The 20127-nt window shown below is 37.3% G+C and overlaps 1 protein-coding gene across 1 annotated transcript in view; it reads left to right on the top strand.

The window, feature by feature from the left end:
• The window catches only part of LOC115210623 (polyribonucleotide nucleotidyltransferase 1, mitochondrial-like), a 578459-nt gene that overhangs the window by 83187 nt on the left and 475145 nt on the right, over positions 1 to 20127 (top strand). The window contains exons 8-10 of the mRNA XM_029779226.2: positions 6131 to 6244; positions 7289 to 7475; positions 11212 to 11263. Coding sequence (XP_029635086.2) covers positions 6131 to 6244; positions 7289 to 7475; positions 11212 to 11263 — 353 coding nt within the window. The remainder of the gene's footprint in view (positions 1 to 6130; positions 6245 to 7288; positions 7476 to 11211; positions 11264 to 20127) is intronic.

The raw sequence follows: 20127 nt of genomic DNA on the forward strand, positions 1-20127 counted from the left end.
TAATTTATCGACCCCGAAAGGATGAAAGGCAAAGTTGACCTCGGCGGAATTTAAACTCAGAACGTAGCGGCAAACGAAATACTATTAAGCATTTTGCCCGGCGTGCTAACGTTTCTGCCAGCTTGCCACCTTAAATACCTACTGTGTATAAATACCCATTTCTTTACTACCCACAAGGGGGTATTGTGTATAAATACCTATTTGTGATGGAAGCAGCCTTTGTAACCAACATTAATTTGTATATCCTTTGATCATTTCTCAGGACATTTGCTGCAGTCTATAACATTTAAAACGAAACATCCAAGTTAAGTTGGATGTGCATTTTGATATGTTACAAAACCTGCCTTTTTTTGCTAATAGCTAAGGTGTACACACGCATAAATGTCAAACAGTGAGAATGAGTACTCAGCACCACATCGGTGGTTAAAATTTCTTTATTTGTGTATTAAGGCTACCATTGGTTTCATGTTAAGAACATATCTTAATATCTTAACAATTTTACAAGCCGATGACATAGAGGATTGGTGTTTGTCCCCGTTTCATTTTTTCCTTGTTTTAGTTATTGGTCTGTGGCCATACTGGGGCATTGCCATGAAGGGTGTCATTGAACAAATTGCCCCCATTTCTTACTTTTTTTAAAACCTTGGCACTTATACTGTCAGTTTCTTTTGATGAACTGCTAAGTTACACGGATGTAAACAACCCAATATCAGTTGTTAAGCAGTGGGTGGTGGAGGAACACAAACAACAGACACATGTATATGCGTGTTTGTGTGTATATATAGTAAATAAAAAAAAACGAAGAACAAACACAAAAAAAAAACGAAGAACAAACACAAAAAAAAAAACAACACGAGCATATGGTACATGTAAAGTATTAGCTGATGCTCAGGGAAGGACAGAAGGGTGTTTTTTTTGTTTTGAGCAAAGCTCTTCTTCAGAAACAGTACTAGATAACTCTATAAGCTGAAGAGTGACGGAAACACAAAATGTCAGATCAACATCTTTTTGTTATATATATATATGATGCTGATGATATATATTTAAGTATTGAACTTTAGAATAAAGGTTAACATGTATTAGCAAAATTTTATTTGAATAAAATAAAAACATTTCCTGGTAACATTTTATTCTACAGACATATGTATCTATATGTGTGTGTGTGTGTGTGTGTGTTTATATATATATATATATATATCATCTTTTAATGTCTGTTTTCCATGCTGGCATGGGTTGGACCTATATATATATATATATATATACACACACACACACACACATGTGGAGGCACAATGGCCCAGTGGTTAGGGCAGTGGACTTGCAGTCATAGGATCGCAGTTTCAATTCTCAGACCGGGCGTTGTGAGTGGTTATTGAGTGAAAACACCTAAAGCTCCATGAGGCTCTGGCAGGGGTGGGGGTGGCGATCCCTGCTGTACTCTTTTGCCACAACTTTCTCTCACTATTTCTTCTGTTGGCCTGCTCGCTTAGCCAGTGGGGTGGCATCATTTGAAGGCTAAAAACAATGCGAAGCGCATTGTGACCAGCGACGTGAAACGTCTGATAGCCTGGTCGGTCACGGTGATAGATATACACATACACACTTGATGGTCTTCAAAACAGTCTCTGCTACCGAATTCGCTTGGCAGTCATTGTTTGACATGGGGCTAAAGTAGAAAAATACTTGCCCCCCCACAGTGCTGTGCATTGGGACCGAACCTGAAACCGCATGGTTGCAAAGCGTGCTTCTTAACTACATAACCATGCCTGTGCCTACTAAAACTAATGAGCCAATAGGTGTGTGTGTGTGTGTCAATTGTACTTTAGTTACTAGTGAGAGATAGTTACTGTTGCTAAGTTAAATTATCAAATTTGTTATATTACTTTGATTAACAACAGCTGTGCCTGGCATTGAACTTCAGAATAAAGGTGTGGAAAAAATACTTAAAGTTTCATTGTATTTGAATAAAGTAAAAAAAAACAACAACATTGCCTGGTAGTATTTCTAATTAACAGATATGACTATTAAATATTCTTTTCTACTCTAGGTGCAATAGCTGAAATTTTTGGGGAGGGGGCCAGTCGATTAGAATGATCCCCAGTACACAATTGGTACTTAATTTATTGACTCTGAAAGGATGAAAGGCAAAGTTGACCTCGGCGGAATTTGAACTCAGAGCATAAAGACAGACGAAATACTGCAAAGTATTTCACGTGGTAGCGAGCTGGCAGAAACGTTAGCACGCCGGCGAAATGCTTAGCGGTATTTCGTCTGTTTTTATGTTCTGAGTTCAATTCCACCGAGGTCGACTTTGCCTTTCATCCTTTCGGGGTCGATAAATTAAGTACCAGTTATGCACTGGGGTTGATGTAATCGACTTAAACCCTTTGTCTGTCCTTGTTTGTCCCCTCTATGTTTAGCCCCTTGTGGGCAATAAAGAAATATTTCACCTGGCGCGCTACCGTTTCTGCCAGATTGCCGCCTAATGATTATTAGGTATTGCTGCATTTATACGATAATGGTTGGTTCATTTAATTTATAGACATGTGGTTCAATTCTCATGGAGGAATCTGTCACCAGTTCTTTTATAATTTCTCCTTGGAATATATCCTCCATCTCCTCACATGGACATTTTCCATGCTAGCATGGGTTGGATAGTTTAATCCTTTAGCATTTAAACTGCCCATATCCAACCCAAATATTCTACTTTGCTTTATGCTGAAACTGGCCACATCCAGCCTATCACGCCCACCCTACAATGCCAATCTAAGCACAAGCAGTCACATCTTCAAAATCTGTTATATCGCAATACTACACAGTGGCTGTGTGAGCTACGAAATCCTCGTCGCCACTGTTATATCGCATGTCCGGATGACCTCTACTCAACTCCTCGACGTCTAGACTTCTCCCTCTATATCTACGTATTGGGCTAGCCTACTTCATCATCTGGGGGTGTCCACACAACAAAATCTCAAAGCTACGAGATGATGCATGATTAATTCAAAAGAATATGAATGAATAAGCCTTACATTTTAACAGAATAATCTGAATGCTAAAGGGTTAACAGGAGCTGGCAAGCTGAAAGGGCTGCACCAAGCTCTGCTGTCTGTTTTACTGTGGTTTCTACAGCTGGATGCCCTTCCTAACAGCGACCACTTTACAGAGTGTAGTGGGTGCCTTTTAACATATATCTGGTACCAGCAAGGTCATGAAGTAACTTGCCAGGCAAGCCCTTTCATTTTCTGTTTTAAGATTTAGGTGAGGCTGTGTGGTTAAGAAGTTTTCTGCCAGCTCACCGGGCGAAATGCTTAGTGGTATTTCATCTGCCATTACGTTCTGAGTTCAAATTCTGCCGAGGTCGACTTTGTCTTTCATCCTTTTGGGGTCGATAAATTAAGTACCAGTTGCGCACTGGGGTTGATATTATCGACTTAATCTCTTTGTCTGTCCTTGTTTGTCCCCTCTATGTTTAGCCCCCATGTGGGCAATAAAGAAATAAGAAGTTTTTTTTCCCCCAAACACCTAGTTCCAGTGCTGGAGTGCTACCTTGAAGAATTTTAGTCAAACAAATCAACTCCAATACTTTTTTGTTTAAGCCTGGTACTTATTCTATCAGTTCCCTTTGCTGAACCACTAGGTTATGGGAACATAAACACACCAACACAAGCTGTCAAAAAGTGATGAGGGACAAACACTGACACAAAAATACACACATGCTGACATGTATATATATATATATATATATATATATGAAATTATAATAAAGGGTATCTAAAAGATACCACCATGCTAGAGATAGTAGTCAAAACTTGACTCTAAAACCTCATCAAATATTCATACAGCACCCGGAGAAATGAGGCTATAGTAGAAGGCACTTGCCCAAGGTGTCACATAGTGGGACTGAACCTATAGCTATGTTGTTGGTTTTTATATATATATATCTGAGAAGATTCTCTTGGTGCTGTATTATACTCATAATTATAGAATTTTTGTATAAGTTTACTGATAATGGTTCTTTTAACATACTGAACTACTTGGTAAAATTATTAAGTATTAATTAATTAATTAATTTCACCCTTTATTATTATTATTATTATTATATATATATATATATATATATATATGAAATTATAATAAAGGGTATCTAAAAGATACCACCATGCTAGAGATAGTAGTCAAAACTTGACTCTAAAACCTCATCAAATATTCATACAGCACCCGGAGAAATGAGGCTATAGTAGAAGGCACTTGCCCAAGGTGTCACATAGTGGGACTGAACCTATAGCTATGTTGTTGGTTTTTATATATATATATCTGAGAAGATTCTCTTGGTGCTGTATTATACTCATAATTATAGAATTTTTGTATAAGTTTACTGATAATGGTTCTTTTAACATACTGAACTACTTGGTAAAATTATTAAGTATTAATTAATTAATTAATTTCACCCTTTATTATTATTATTATTATTATATATATATATATATATATACACACGACAGGCTTCTTTTAGTTTTTGTCAACTGAATCCACTCACAAGACTTTGGTCAGCTGAGGCTATAGTAGAAGACACTTGCCCAAGGTGTCACACAGTGGGGCTGAACCTTTAACCATGTTGTTGGTTTCTATATATATCTGAAGTAACAATTTTTGTACTACATAAATACATCTGTCTTCGCCGCATGTTATCCCTGAAACCTTGTTTTAGGATCTCAGCCAGTCCCTCTACCTTCGAATTGCAAACCCCTTGGCAGCTTATTCCCTATGTACATTTTGTCTACAAGATTCAAGTTCAAATGTTGCATATTTTGCATTAATCCCAGCAGTTTAGGAGTTTATATGAGGACTACAGTTGTTCTTCCAGTATAAAATAAAGTACGGAAAACATACACCAACCCAACTATCATCATTATTGTTGTTATCATTAGGCCTAACTCATCGTAAAGTCAATAACACCATGACCGGTATCCAAACTACAGTGGAGAAGGCTGGCCACTGGATTTGGTTAAAAAGAGACGATGTGCGATGGCTAGAAGAATATTGAGCTTTATTTGATAACCAGTTGATCTAGCAAGCGGGGCCTCATATCAGTGAGGGGGGCCGGTGCGCATTGATGCCGTTGAGAGGTAGGCCCTGAAACGGTGTGCATTCTCTCCTGATGACCCCATACACTTGCTGGCTTCTGGTATGCGGAGTTTTTGACTGGTAGCACTTGCATGTGCAAGTTGTTTGCAAGACATATAACGACCACTTTTCCATGCTTGCATGGGTTAGGCAGAATTTGTTGAGGCAGATTTTTTGCAGCTGGACACCCTCCCTGTCACCAACCCTTACCTGTTTTCAAGCAAGGTAATATTTTCCCATTGCCTGGTATTTCTTTCCACAGAAGACTGGAAATGAACAACCTTGCTTATATGATGATCATCAGCATTTTATTTATTTCTTTTAACCGGGTCCACGTCAGTACATTCAATGTAGAACGTAGAAGTTCTATGACATATATATTTCCTGAGGAAGTATATAAATAAACTGAAAGAAACTTTATGCAAGAACTTGAACATTAATGCTGGTTTAACTCTCTGAAAGCTTATCTCTTACTGCCTCTGTAGCATCGACACACACACTGGCTGCAAATGCCTTTGAGCAAACGATGTTCCCAATAAGTAAAGTTTGCAGTCTGTTTTCTATTAATAGAAGAGAAAATGTTGTAGACCCATGTCTATGCCTTGAGGTGTTCTATAAGGAATCTATAAATTCTTCTGCAAAATTTCTTTTTCTTTGAAGGATGATTCTGTGGAGAATTTATTTGAATAATTGTTTTTGGCAGATCATCAGATTCTGTTTTTTAAACAATTTCTTGGAATTATTCATTTAGGTAATTTGTTTGAGGTAATTTAGTAAAGCAAAACAATTATTTTTTATTCAGTATTTTTAGGCAATTCTCTTGAGAACTTTTTCTTTTCGCCAATGCTCCAGGCAACCTCTATGCTTGGTTTTTATAACTGTTCTTTTAACAATTCCACCATTTAATAATATTTTAATGAATACTTACCTTAGTATTTTTTTTTTTGGATATCTATCTGATTGTCTTTCGTAATCAGAGTATCTTTTTTACCATTTTATTTTTCAGGTGCTGTTCGTGTTGGGTTAGTAAATGATGAAGTTATTATCAACCCCACCAGACGACAAATTTCTGAAAGTACTCTCAATCTGATAGTAGCCTGTATAGATCAATACAAAGTTGGCAAGTATTTTACAGCATTTGTTTACTCAATGAACAGTTGATTCTGCACATTCCAAAATGTCTCTCAGGCATACTTTTCTTACATTGTTTAAAGATTGAAGCAGTTGATATTTTTTCCTGGTTACATATTCTTTATATTCTTCATATGAATGGAAGCTCTGTTTTTTTTTTTTTGTCCTATGAGCCACATTTTTGATATTTTTGATAAAGGATCCATGAAAAGAAATAACAGTGTTTATTTTCCATGAATATAACATAAATGAATCCAAAAACCCAGTTTTCAGGGACTAATATAACTTGACAACAACAGCCACAACCAATGGCAGACTGGGTCTAAAAATATTGGTTGCCAAGAGACTAAGGGGGCCCACCTGCAACTACAAGGAGGCCCACCCGCAACTACAAGGGGGTCCACCCGCAACTACAAGGGGGCCATCTTAAAAAAAAAAAAGAATTGTGCCAGTGCCATGTAAAAAACACCGAGCATATTTTGTAAAGTGGTTGGCATTAGGAAGGGCATCCAACCATAGAAACCAAACCAAAACAGACAACTGGAGCCTGGTGCAGCTCTTTGGCTTGCCAGCTCCTGTCAGATTGTCCAACCCATGTCAGCATGGAAAACAGACGTTAAATGACAACGATGATGATGATGATGGAGTTGTCCTGATAAAATTGTCATGGAGATAGGAAGGGATTGTCATGGCTGGAGTACCTATCATCAAAGGTCTACTTTTTAAGGAATGATTTGAGGTTAAACAATAACAACAGCAACAATAGAAAGGATACATTAGATAATATACTCCAAGAAGGGCTCTGCCAAAAGACTGGTTGGTTACGGCTGGTACATTTTGTTTTATCCTGGTCTGTATGATATCCTAGTGACAAAGGCTAAATATTAGCAACTCCATAATATAATCTTAGCTATCGAAAATTTTTATAAAAATGCATTTTTTGCCTTTCATTTTTATGTTTTGCATAAATGTAAAATTTCCAAATTCTAAGAATATTTTTCTTACATAGATAATTTTTTTTTTATATTTTCAGTGATGCTGGAATCAAGTTCTGACAATATTCTCCAACAGGATTTAATGCGTGCAATAAAACGGGGTGTGAAAGAAACCCAGCTTATTATCCAAGCTATTAAAGATCTACAGAAGCACCACGGGTGTGAGAAGAGGCAATTTACTCCACCATCAGTGTTAGAAGAGGATATTTTAGAGGCCATCAAAAGGTATTTATCTTCCACCTATCTATTTCTATTACAATGTGTGTGTTTTTGTGTGTGTGTGTGTGTGTGTGTGTATCGATCATTGTTTTGCTTCTTTATCGGCATCGTATATTATTTCCCCGCTTGACACTCTTTGCAATCTATGTTACATCATTTAGGTATTTGCAAGGTATGGCTGTGTGGTTAAGAAGCTTGCTTCCCAACCATGTGGCCTTGGGTTCAGTCCCACTGCATGGCATTTTGGGCACATGTCTTCTACTATAATCCCAGGCCAACCAAAGCCTCATGAGTGGGTTTGGTAGAAGGAAACTGAAAGAAGCCAGTTGTCTGTGTGCATGTATGTATGTATGTATGTATGTATGTATGTATATATATATATATGTATGTATGTTCCGAATGTGGCTGATGCCAGTACTGCCTTGAACCAACTGATCATGGTTGTTGCCAGCCACCCCTGGCACGTAAAAAACACCCACTACACTCACAGAGTGGTTGGCATTAGGAAGGGCATCAAGCTGTAGAAACACTGCCAGATCAGACTGGAGCCTGGTGCAGCCTCCTGGCTTCCCAGACCCCGGAAGAACTGCAAGCATGGAAAACGGACGTTAAACGATGATGATGATGTATATATACAGGGTGGCCCAAAAGTAAGTTTAGTTATCACGTAGGCACTTTAAATTTCTTTTAAAACATTTTATTACATTTAAATTTCTATCTTACAAATTTAAAAGGGAGCTTCACAAAATTAAATTAGCATAGAATAATGGTTTCATATTTTTTTTATAATTAAGATCTAAACTGTTAATATATGAATGTGAAAGAGATAGTTGAATAACTGTAAAGCTACTTTTGGGCCACCCTGTATATAGCGTCATGCCAGCATGAAAAATGGATATTAAACAATGAGGATGATGATATATCATCATCATCATTGTTTAATGTCTGCCTTCCATGCAGGCTTGAGTTGGATGGTCTGATAGGAGCTGGCCAGGCAGGAGCCTGTGCTATGCTTCTGTCTGTTTCGGCATGGTTTTTGTGGCTGGATGCCCTTCCTAACATCACAAGCCTCAGAACTATGTTGGGCCCTAATGTCAGCTTTGACAGGGTTTCTATGACTGGATGTCCTTCCTAATGCCAACCACTTTACAGTATGTACTGGGAGCTTTATTTATTTATTTTTTTTTTCATGAATCTGTTACTAGTGAGGTTGCCAAGTAACTCGTAAGACAAAGTAAAGAAAGGAAAAGGCTCTCTTGATTGAGTGGGAGTGAATTTGAGTGAAACGGGGGTGACTTTATTGCTAGGTACTGAATGAAAGACCAGGACAAGACATACATGGCTACCTCTTATTATGTGAAGGTTGCTGAGAGTGGCTGAATGAGAGATCAAAATGGTGGTGACAAGATGCCAGACTATATTCACAAAGCACACACTAGGAATGTTTTGAACATCAGTTAACAGATGCAGCTATTCGAGTATGATCGTTACAAGCGTCGTCTTACTGGCACTTATGCCTGTGCTAGTAGGGTGCTAAGAGCACCATCTGAGCATGATTGTTGCCAGAGCTGCTAATTGGCTTCCGTGCCAATGGCACATAAAAGGCACCATTCGAGTGTGATCGTTACCAGCGTCGCCTTACTGGCACTTGTGCCCCGTGCTAGTAGGGTGCTAAGAACGCCATCTGAGCATGATTTTTGCCAGAGCTGCTAACTGGCTTCTGTACCAGTGACACATAAAAGGCACCATTCGAGTGTGATCATTACCAGAGCAGCCAACTGGCACATAAAAGGGGCACCATTTGAGCGTGATCGTTACCAACGTCGCTTCACTGGCGCCTGTGCCAGTGGCACCTGTAAAAAGATTCGAGCAAGGTCATTGCCAGTATCGCTTGACAGGCCCCCGTGCCGGTGGCACGTAAAAAGCACCCACTATACTCTCGGAGTGGTTGGCATTAGGAAGGGCATCCAGCTGTAGAAACTCTGCCAGATCAAGATTGGAGCCTGGTGCAGCTATCTGGCTCCCCAGCCCTCAGTCAAAATCGTCCAACCCATGCTAGCATGGAAAGCGGACGTTAAACGATGATGATGATATATATATATCTCTTATTATAAAAGGCAGATTTTATCTGCCTCTCTTTGGGAGTTATAGAAATCTACAATATAGGATTTCTTCAATTACAATTTACCTAGCATTTTTAAGAGTAGAATGCATCGGGTCATGCCAGGTCCAGTTTTTAAAATTTAAGCTCCAATTAAGCAAAATTTACAGAAAACTCACATTCTGGTGTGTATGTCAAATGCTTTTCTTAGTCTGGTTTACAGCACACGCACACACACAGTGTGCAACGAATAAGATGAAAGTAAATAGCGACAGTGATTTGAGGAAGACTAAACTGAAAGTATTTAAACCACTACTCAAAAAATAAAGAAACACAGCAAACAGAAACAAATAAATACATAACGATTTACTCCTCACACAATTTCTTCAATTAGAGTGTGCCCATGATTTTTCAGAGTACTTCAGTGGGTGATGCCATAAAAAATTTCTTTCAATTTTACCACCAATTAAGACAAAATTCGAGAAAACTCGATATTTTAACATATCACTCCAAAAGCATTGATGTACATGTGTGCGTGCGTGAGTGTGTGTGTGTCATTCCTCACACACACGCATACACATACATATACAACTACATACAACTACATACACATACAACTACATACAAACACGTGTGTGTTTGTTATTAGTAAAAAAGGCGCCAAAACACAACTCACTTATCATTCCAACACATTTGCAAAGACACACGGACGGACAGAAAAGGTAAATTGGTTTTTATTTTACTCTGTAATATTTTATTATATAATATTATATATAGATATATGTATATATAATTGCAGTATGAAACAGTGTTTATGTATAAACAGACGACACTTATATATAGTTATTATAATAAGAGATAATAAATGTATGCATCCATTTAACCCTTTCGTTACCAAGCCGCCCGAATTTACCTATTCATATTTAAATGAGAATATCAGAGCAAATCTCTTTAGTACATTCGTGAAAACACGTATTATACTTCGTAAACACTTCAACTACAGTTTTGTACAAAAATCGAAGTGTAATTTTAATTCCGTGAATTATGGGAGATTTTTTTCCGAAATTTGTTCCTATTGTGTTTTCAAAATTTGTAATTCTGACAAAAAATGGATACGAATTTCATTATATCAAGCAGCGAGTCAGAATTCGAAGGATTTTCTACTGAAGACCTTCATAAATCTAACTCTATGACTGAAAAAAAAAAAAAGCATCTTTATATAAGAGTGAAGTTGTGTGTCTGTCTCCTACGAATTAGATTCCTAACTACTCCCACATTTTGCGGTGCAGTTTAACCAAAAGCGGGTATCTTATAGTCGTGATTCATATCGAGCCCTTCTGGGTATTAGTGTGCGTCTATGATGAGTCTACGATTTAAAAAAAATTTACCATCATATTTTTCCATTTTAATGCATTTTTTTCGCTTTTATATAAGGGAAGTAACTCTCTAAAAATATCTACGATGTGTCAACGATTTAAAAAAAAATTTACCTTAATTTTTTTTCAATTTTTAATGCATTTTTTTGCTATTTTTTGGCTATAACTCTCTAAAAATGCTTATATAGTTATTTCCCTTACAACCCGAGCAACGCCGGGCGACACTGCTAGTATATATATATAGCTTAGTTTTGTTCTATTTCAGTTTGTCTAACCTACGGATTAAAGAAGTTTTTCAAGATTCCAGCCATGACAAAGTAAGTTTGTACTACTTTTATCTCTCTTTTTTTTTTGTTTTACTTGTTTCAGTCATTTGACTGCAGCCATGCTGGAGCACCACCTTTTAGTTGAGCAAATCGAGCCCAGGACTTATTCTTTGTAAGCCTAGTACTTATTCTATCGGTCGCTTTTGCTTAACCGCTAAGTTACAGTGATGTAAACACACCAGCATCAGTTGTCAAGCGATGTTGGGGTGGGGTGGAGGACACAAATACAGACCCACAAACATATACACACACATACATGTATACATATATACGACAGGCTTCTTTCAGTTTCCGTCTACCAAATCCACTCACAAGGCTTTGGTCGGCCCGAGGCTATAGTAGAAGACACTTGCCCAAGATGTCACGCAGTGGGACTGAACCTGGAACCATGTGGTTGGTAAGCAAGCTACTTACTACACAGCCACTCCTGCGCCTACAAAAATAAGTTGTTTTGCTCAGCATAGTTGAAGCTGATCTATAGAAAGACAGTAATACTCAAGGTCAGTTACAACAAATTCTTAGTCGGATGACAACAACAACATCAACATCATCGTCATCATTTGATGTCTGCAACAGGCTCCAGTTGTCAGTTTCGGCATGGTTTCTACGGCTGGATGCCCTTCCTAATGCCAACCACTATACAGAGCATATAAGATGCTTTTCACATGGCACCAGCACCAGTGCTTTATATGTGACACCAGCACAGGTGTTTTATACATGGGACCAGTACCAGTACTTTTTATGTAGCACCAGCGGGGGTACTGTTTACATGGTACCAACATAGGTGCTTTTTACATGGCACCAACATCCATGAGCTCGCAAGACAAGGACCCCTCAAATGAGAGAAGGAGAGGAACCAAGAGATCAGAATACAATAAAGGGACTGAAGGAGCCCTCTTTCTATCAAAGTGATACTTGGCTACCTCAGTTGGACAAAGAAAGAGAGATATGTGGGAGAGATAGAGAGAGGGCCTACCCAACCTAATTCTTTGTCTCACAGGAGAAATGCTGTGTTGGTCACTTTGCATTACTTTCCACACTCATGTTTGTCTCTCAGACATTTGCTTGGTTCTGTGTTGAAGCATTAACCTCTTCTGTAGATGATCCAGCTCCACTTTGTGTCAGTTATTCACCAATAAATCTTATTTGCAACACATTGATGTCACATCATTATCTTACTTGGAAACAGGCGAGGGTTGATAACAGGAAGGGTACCTGGCCATAGAAAATCTGCCTTGATAAACTCTGTCCAACCCATGCAAGCATGGAAAAGTGGACATTAAAATGATGTAATAGTAGTAGTCGTAGTAGTAGCAGAAGTAGTAGTAGTACAAGTAGTAGTAGTTGTGGTAGTAGTAATAGAAGTAGTAGTAGTAGAAGTAATAGAAGTAATAGTAGTAGTTGTAGTAGTAGTAGTACAAGTAGTAGTAGTACAAGAAGTAGTAGTAGTAGTAGTAGTACTAGAAGATGAAGAAGCCCATTGGCTGGATTGTATCTGTAATTCAAAGGTCTGATCTTGCCACCCTGTCATGTTGGATCGACTTGAGGATTATGTTTCGGGCATACGTCTCTGTGGAATATTCAGCCACTTGCATGCTAATTCAAAGAACTTAATAGTCCAGGTGATTGAACTACCGAAAATTCATGATCCAAAATTCTGATCAAAATCCATTTATTTATTTCATATATATTATTTATAAATTTTTTGTTTTTGCTCTGAAATTAATTCCCCCCCCCCCCCCTACATCTCTCTCTCTCTCTCTACCGCCTTCTTACATCTGATAATGTTTGTATCGGTGTATTTGTAAACAATGCCAAATATTTTAAAGAAATAATATGAAAGCAATAAATAATAACTCTACGACAAAAAACACACACACACACAAAAAAAAAGCCAATTTTTTTTTTGTGTTTGCAAATAAGAAATTTTGATGTTTTTATTTGCCAACCATATCGGTACTTCTGAACTAACAGGAATCTCAAGTCAGAGTATTTCTTGTTTATTATTCTCACTTTAAGAAGCGTTTTCCTTCTTACTTCTGTTTTTCTTTTTCTTTTATATTTTTCTTCTTCGTCTTTCCTTCTTTCTGTCTCAAGATATTTTGTAATCACGTTATATCATACTGTTAATCTTATGATTTCATACTGTTAATCATATTATTAATCACGTTATTTCGAGCTGCTGTTAATCATATTGTCTGTACTAGTTGTAGTTTTTGATTGTTGTTGTTGTTGTTAATATTGCTATTGCAATATAATGTAAGTGGTTTCACTTTTGTGTGTGTCTGTGTATTTGTGGATGTGTGTGTGTGTCTGTATTTGTGGATGTGTGTGTGTATAAGCATGTGAACATGGAAAAATAAATATTAAAATGATAGTGATGATGATGATGACGATGTATTTCTATGAGTATGTGTGTATACATATGTTTGTATGTATGTATATAGATGTTTATATGTATGTACATATATATAATGTGTGCATGTGTATACTATATATATATATATATATATATATATTATATATATATATGAGTATGTGTATACATATGTTTGTATGTGCATATATATGTGTGCATGTGTAAACTGTATGTATATATATGTTTATATGTATGTGCATATATGTGTGCATGTGTATACTGTATGTATATATATATATATATATAATGTATATAAATATGTATATATATGCATGTACATATATGTATATATATATTTTACTGCTGAGATGCTTAAAATCTCTGACAGAGTAGAATGCATGCAGATACCTGTCTAGTTTGCTCAGGTTGTAAAAGTAAGTGCCATACACAGTGACGGGTATAGCAGCATTTATAGTTAATTGTTACAAGGGTAAAGGAGATGCCTTTGAGAGAGAGAGAGAGAGGAGGGGGAGAGATATATGCAGGAGTATCAAATAGCTGGACCAGGTCATGAAAGTAACAGAAAGAGTTATGTTTCAATTAATTACGAACAGAATTAAACTAGATGAGATGCAGTTTGGCTTTGTGGCTGGTGATAGTACCATTGATTCTGTCTTCCTAGTGATGCAAAAACAAGAGAAGTTTTGAGGTGAAAGTAAGCCACAATACTAAGTGTTTGTAAAATTCAGTGAGCTGGCAGAAACGTTAGCACGCCGGGCGAAATGCTTAGCAGTATTTCATCTGCCGCTACGCTCTGAGTTCAAATTCCGCCGAGGTCGACTTTGCCTTTCATCCTTTCGGGATCGATAAATTAAGTAACAGTTACACGCTGGGGTCGATGTAAACGACTTAATCCGTTTTGTTTGTCCTCTCTCTGTTTAGCCTCTTGTGGGTAGTAAAGAAATAGGTATTTTGTCTGTCTTTACATTCTGAGTTCAAATTCTGCTGAGGTTGACTTTGCCTTTCATCTCAGCAAAAAAAAACAATACAGTTACAACACAGTTTTTGCCATTTTATCGGTATTTTATTTATGCCAGCAGCAAAGAGTTCTGGAGAGCAAGAAGTGATGAAATCACGAAGAGCTGTTTTTGCATCTTCTTCAGATTTGAAGTTTTTCCTTGCAAAAAGTTGTCTAATGCCTGGAAAATGTGATAGCCAGTTGGTCCAAGGTCTGGTGAATATGGTGGATGACAGTACTTCCAAGTTCGGTTCCTGTAACTTGAGTAGCGTTCTTTGCGCAACATGTGGTCAAGCATTGTCTTGCAAGAGAATTGGCCTGTCTCTATTGACCAATCTCAGTTGTTTAATTGCAAGATCACTCATTATTTCATTGATGTATACATTTGTTGTAATTGACTTACCAGGTATCATGAAGTTGTAGTGGATGAAATCAGCACTGGACCACCAAACAGACACCATTAGCTTTTTTTGGTGGATATTCTTTTTTGGATTGTCCTTTGGCACTTTGTCTCTACCCAACCACTGTGCAGAATGCTTGCTATTGTTGAAAACAATCCATTTTTCACCACCTGTAACAATATGATTCTAAAATGGTTCACTTTTATCCCATGACAGCAAAAGACAGCAAGTTTCAAGATGATGTGTCATTTGATGCTCGGTTAGTCAGTGTGATACCCACTTATCCAGCTTCTTTGCTGATTTGTTTCAGATCGTCCAATACAGTTGGAATCAAAGCATCAAACCTTGCTGCTAACTTGAGCTTATTTTTAGAAATATTCACTTCCACTACAGTTTCCAGCTTATCATTATCCACCTTGGTCTCGGGGCAACCACGGGGCTGATTTTCAAGAGTAAACTCACCAGACCAGAACTTGTCAAACCATCGATGTACAGTGCACTCATTTGCCACATCTTCACCAAACACCTGATTGATGCTTCGAGCTGTCTGGGATGCATTGGTTCCACAACGAAACTCGTATTCATAAACAGCATGCATTTTTGATCTATCAATGGGTTCACAAAAATTAATTTACAAGAGAAAACTCACAATATAATCAGACACCATGAACTGCATTTCGAAAAGTGATGATGTAACTCTTCAATGTTGTAAAACAAAGAATTGTCAGGATAAAACATTAGAGTTATCGATTATCAAACTTGGTACATAAGAAAATCGAAGATTTAATTCTTAATGACCTGATACATTGTGGAAGAATCACTTAATGACACATAAAGTCATTAAATTTCCTTTAAGTTTAAATTAATTTCATGAGGTATCAACATTTTTGTCACACGGCTTCAACTTTGTGACTGACATGGTTCCACTGTATAATTCCAACCACAGTGGAACTATATAAATGACTAGGTTGCAGGGGTGGGACAAAAACTTTGGATGGGGATATAAAAGCCTTGCATTTTATCAGTTTGCTCCGCCCTAATGTAGTTGTCATTTTTTGGTGGAAATTTAGAAATTTATCTTTTTTATCTTCTTTTACTTGTTTCAGTCATTAGACTGTGGCCATGCTGGATCACTACCTTGAAGAACTTTTAGAGTGGAATGAGATGATTAGGCGTGGCTCTTTGGACACAAATGATTTGGCATGAATGACTGGATGGCATTTTTGGGTGCTGGAAGCAAATACACATGCACAGATATACATACACACTCACACAAATATGGAGAAATATACACATAAGGAGAAGAGAAGAGAAGGGAGAAGAGAAATGGCGAGAGAGAGGGGAAAAAGAGATTACAATTTAATGATTGAACACGATTGACATGAACATTTTTCCTCTCCTCACACACAAAGAGAAATATATAAAGGGAGGGAGTGGAGAGAGAGACGGAGAGAGAGGGGAAGGAAGGAAAGAAAGATTAAGATATTTGAGGTCAAAGAGTGAGAGAGAGAGAGAGAGAGAGAGAATATATGTGTGAGACTGACTAGAGCAGTGGTTCACTGCACCCCTAAAAACTTTTAATATATTCTCGCACCCCTTAAAGTAATAACTTATATAAGAATAAAGGTGCCCGGGGCAATTGCCCTCTTTGACCCCCCCCCCAATAAATCCAGTCCTCCTTGCACACCTTGGAATGCTATCTTGCACCCCCAAGGGGTGTGAGCACCCCTGGTTGGGAAACCCTGGTCTAGCGAGACAGCCATTTAAGTCCAATCAATGAACCCCACAAATCAGGCTTACCCTAACCACCAAGAGCAAATTTACTACTTCATTTGGGTTCATCAATCTTCAAGCATTTTGAGAGCAAGCCCATTACTGTAGGCCATTCCTGTCTCACCTTTACAACATATTCACTCCAAATCCTTACTTTATTGTTCCCCCTACCTTTCTCTTCTTACCTTTTTATCCAAGTGTAACTGGACCAAATAAAAAAGTGTCTGTTTTTAGTCCATTTAACCTTGTCTACTCTACAGCAGTCTCTTTTGCCATGGCCACCAGACTAAAACACATAAAAAATATTAAAAAAATAAAGAATAACCAGCCTGCTTTTCTTGGCCATAAAAAAAAGAAGAAATATTGGAAAAAATTTTAAAATGTTTAAAAAAAAGTAGACAAAATTATTTCCTGCCTGTTATTTTTTTTTTTGTCTTTCTTTCGTAACAAATTGTAAACAAACTATTGTTCAGACATTGTAACTGCTACCATATTGCCTGGAAGTAATCACTAGATGACTTTTCCTTTCATCGTTATTAATATGTTTTATTAGAACTTGCTTAGTTGTGCTGGTACTACTAGCAACAACAACAACAACAACAAAAATGATTATTACAATTGTTACTACTTTGGAGGATTTTTTTTTCCGGGGTGGTGATTCAGGTTTTGACTATGGTGGTGATGATGTTGATGATGATGTTGATGATGATGATTATGATGGAAATGTGTGGATTATTCTGTTGATGTTGGCATTGTGATTTTTGGTAGCGTATTTGGTGCTGGTGGTGGTCTTGTAGTATAAGTCTCACTGTTAGTAACTGATTAACTCTCTTCATGTGTGAGTCTGTTGCCGCTGTTTCATGCCATTGTTTCGTACCAATTCCATTTTGCTCTGCTTAACACTACCTTATCTCTTGGGACTGGAAGTATTGGAGTGAGAGAGAGAGAGAGACTGAGGGTCTATAAATATCTCTATATACAGAGAAATAGAGCATATATATATATGTGTGTGTGTACACAGACACATATATATATTTACAAAGGGAGAGGGAAGATATCTCAAGAGACTAAATATATAATATATATACATATGTATATATATATATATGTATATAAATTGTGTATATATATATATATATATGTGTGTATATATATGTATATAAATTATGTGTATATACATATATATATATATATGTATATAAATTGTGTATATACATATATATATATGTATATAAATTATGTATATATATACAAATATAAATTATGTATATATATACAAATATAAATCATGTATATATATAAATTATGTGTGTGTATGTGTATATATATATATATATATATATATATATATATATATATATATATATAATATATATATAGGTAGAGAGAGAGAAAACATGAAGGTAAAGCTTAGGGAAAAAAGAAAAAATGTTTCACGAATTACTTGCATTTTACTGTTGTTGTCTTTGCTGTTTTTTGTTTTAATATTTTATATAATTTTATTACATCATATAATTATTATTATTATTATTATTATTATTGTTGTTATTATCATTATTGTTTTGTCTCTGGGTATCAAAGAAATCTTAACAGCATTTTGCCATTCATTTTAGACATATTGTGTGAAACTCATTATCATGTTTATAGTTTTTCGGTTATTTCTGCACTGAGGTTAACTCAACTTTAGTACAGAAGGCTGTTGTCAAACATTCGCAACAGAAGAAGTCTTGGAAGATGATGTTGGTGATGATGGCAGTGATGGTGATGATGGCAGTGGTGATGTTGGCAGTGATGTTCGTGGTGGTGGTGGTGGTGGTGGATGTTGTTGTAGATTCACTTCACCGTTTTTTATTCATTTTTTCCCATCATTCCTATGATGTCGATAGGTGATGGATGGCAAAGGTAGCAAGCAGACAATGGGCAAGATAGTTTACTTTTTATATAGTTTGTTACCTGATTGTCGGAAGTTCAAATCCTGTTTGAGTTAACCCTATATTCTTTTTTTCTTTTATATGCTTCAGCCCTAAGGCTGTGGCCATACTGGGGCACCACCAGTGGCCTTTGGTCTTAATTTGTCAGTTTTGTTTTTCATTTTCCATTTTTTTCCATTTTCAAATCAATTGATTTTGTTTTGTCTCAAGGTTTTCTATATTTCCCATGGATTTAGTTTGGTTAATCATGAAGGTGCATGGCTCAATGGTTAGGGTATTCAGGTCACTGTTGTAATGTCATGAGTTTGATTCCCAGCATTATGTTGTGTCCTTAATCAAGACACTTTACTTCACATTGCTCCAGTCCATGCTACTGGCAAAAATGAGTAGTACCTGTATTTCAAGGGGCCAGCCATGTCACAGTCTGTGCCACCCTGAATATCCCTGAGAAGTGCTGAGACCCCCTTCAGTCATGACTGACGGTGGGATTAGAAAGTTACCCTCCCAGGCACAAGTCCGGGAGTCCGGGCAAGGTTGTTTATGGAAGACCGGTAGTTGCCCGTGCATACCGGCCTCCCCTCTCCATGCCACCAGTGTTATCCAAGGGAAAGGCAATGGCCGATACAGCTTGGCACCTGTGACATTGCAACTCATTTCTACAGTTGAGTGAACTGGACCAACATGAAATAAAGTGTCTTGCTCAAGAACACAACACGCAGCCTGGTCCGGGATTTGAACTGACAATCTCACGATTGTAAGCTCGATGCTCTAACCATGGAGCCATGCGCCTTCACATAAGAAGTACCCTTTGGTTAACCCCTTTGTATTTAAAATGGCCAAATCCGGCCAAAATATTTCATCTGTTTTATGACCAGATCCAAACTGACCAGATCCAAGCTCTCACACCTACCCTACAATGTTATTCTACATCAAGTAATTGCACCATCAAGATCTTGAAGATATGAGATAATGAGTGATTAATTCAAATCAATGTGAATCAATAAGCATTATGTTTGATAGAATCATCTGAACATTAAGAGTTAAGGGTATTCCTGTCTGTGGAATACTCAGCCACTTGCACATAAGCGTCTTTTGGTTGATTGGATCAACTGGAACCCTCGTTGTCATAACTGACGGAGTGCCAGTCTGTCTTGTTAATAATCTCAGCCTAAGAAAGACACTGGACAGGTAGCAGACAGGTGGCAGAAAATATGGTGATTAGTAGCTGTGTCACTGGCACCTAGAGTTAATGTCGCTCTAAATTCATACCATGTGTTGTGTAATTCATTAAGGCACAGGTCCTAGTGTTGGCATAAGCTGTTGCACTCAAGATCATATGGTTATGGGTTCAATTTCTGTACTGGGTGGTGTGT

The sequence above is a fragment of the Octopus sinensis genome, linkage group LG4 (genome assembly GCF_006345805.1).
Source record: "Octopus sinensis linkage group LG4, ASM634580v1, whole genome shotgun sequence".
Taxonomy (NCBI): Eukaryota; Metazoa; Mollusca; class Cephalopoda; order Octopoda; family Octopodidae; genus Octopus; species Octopus sinensis.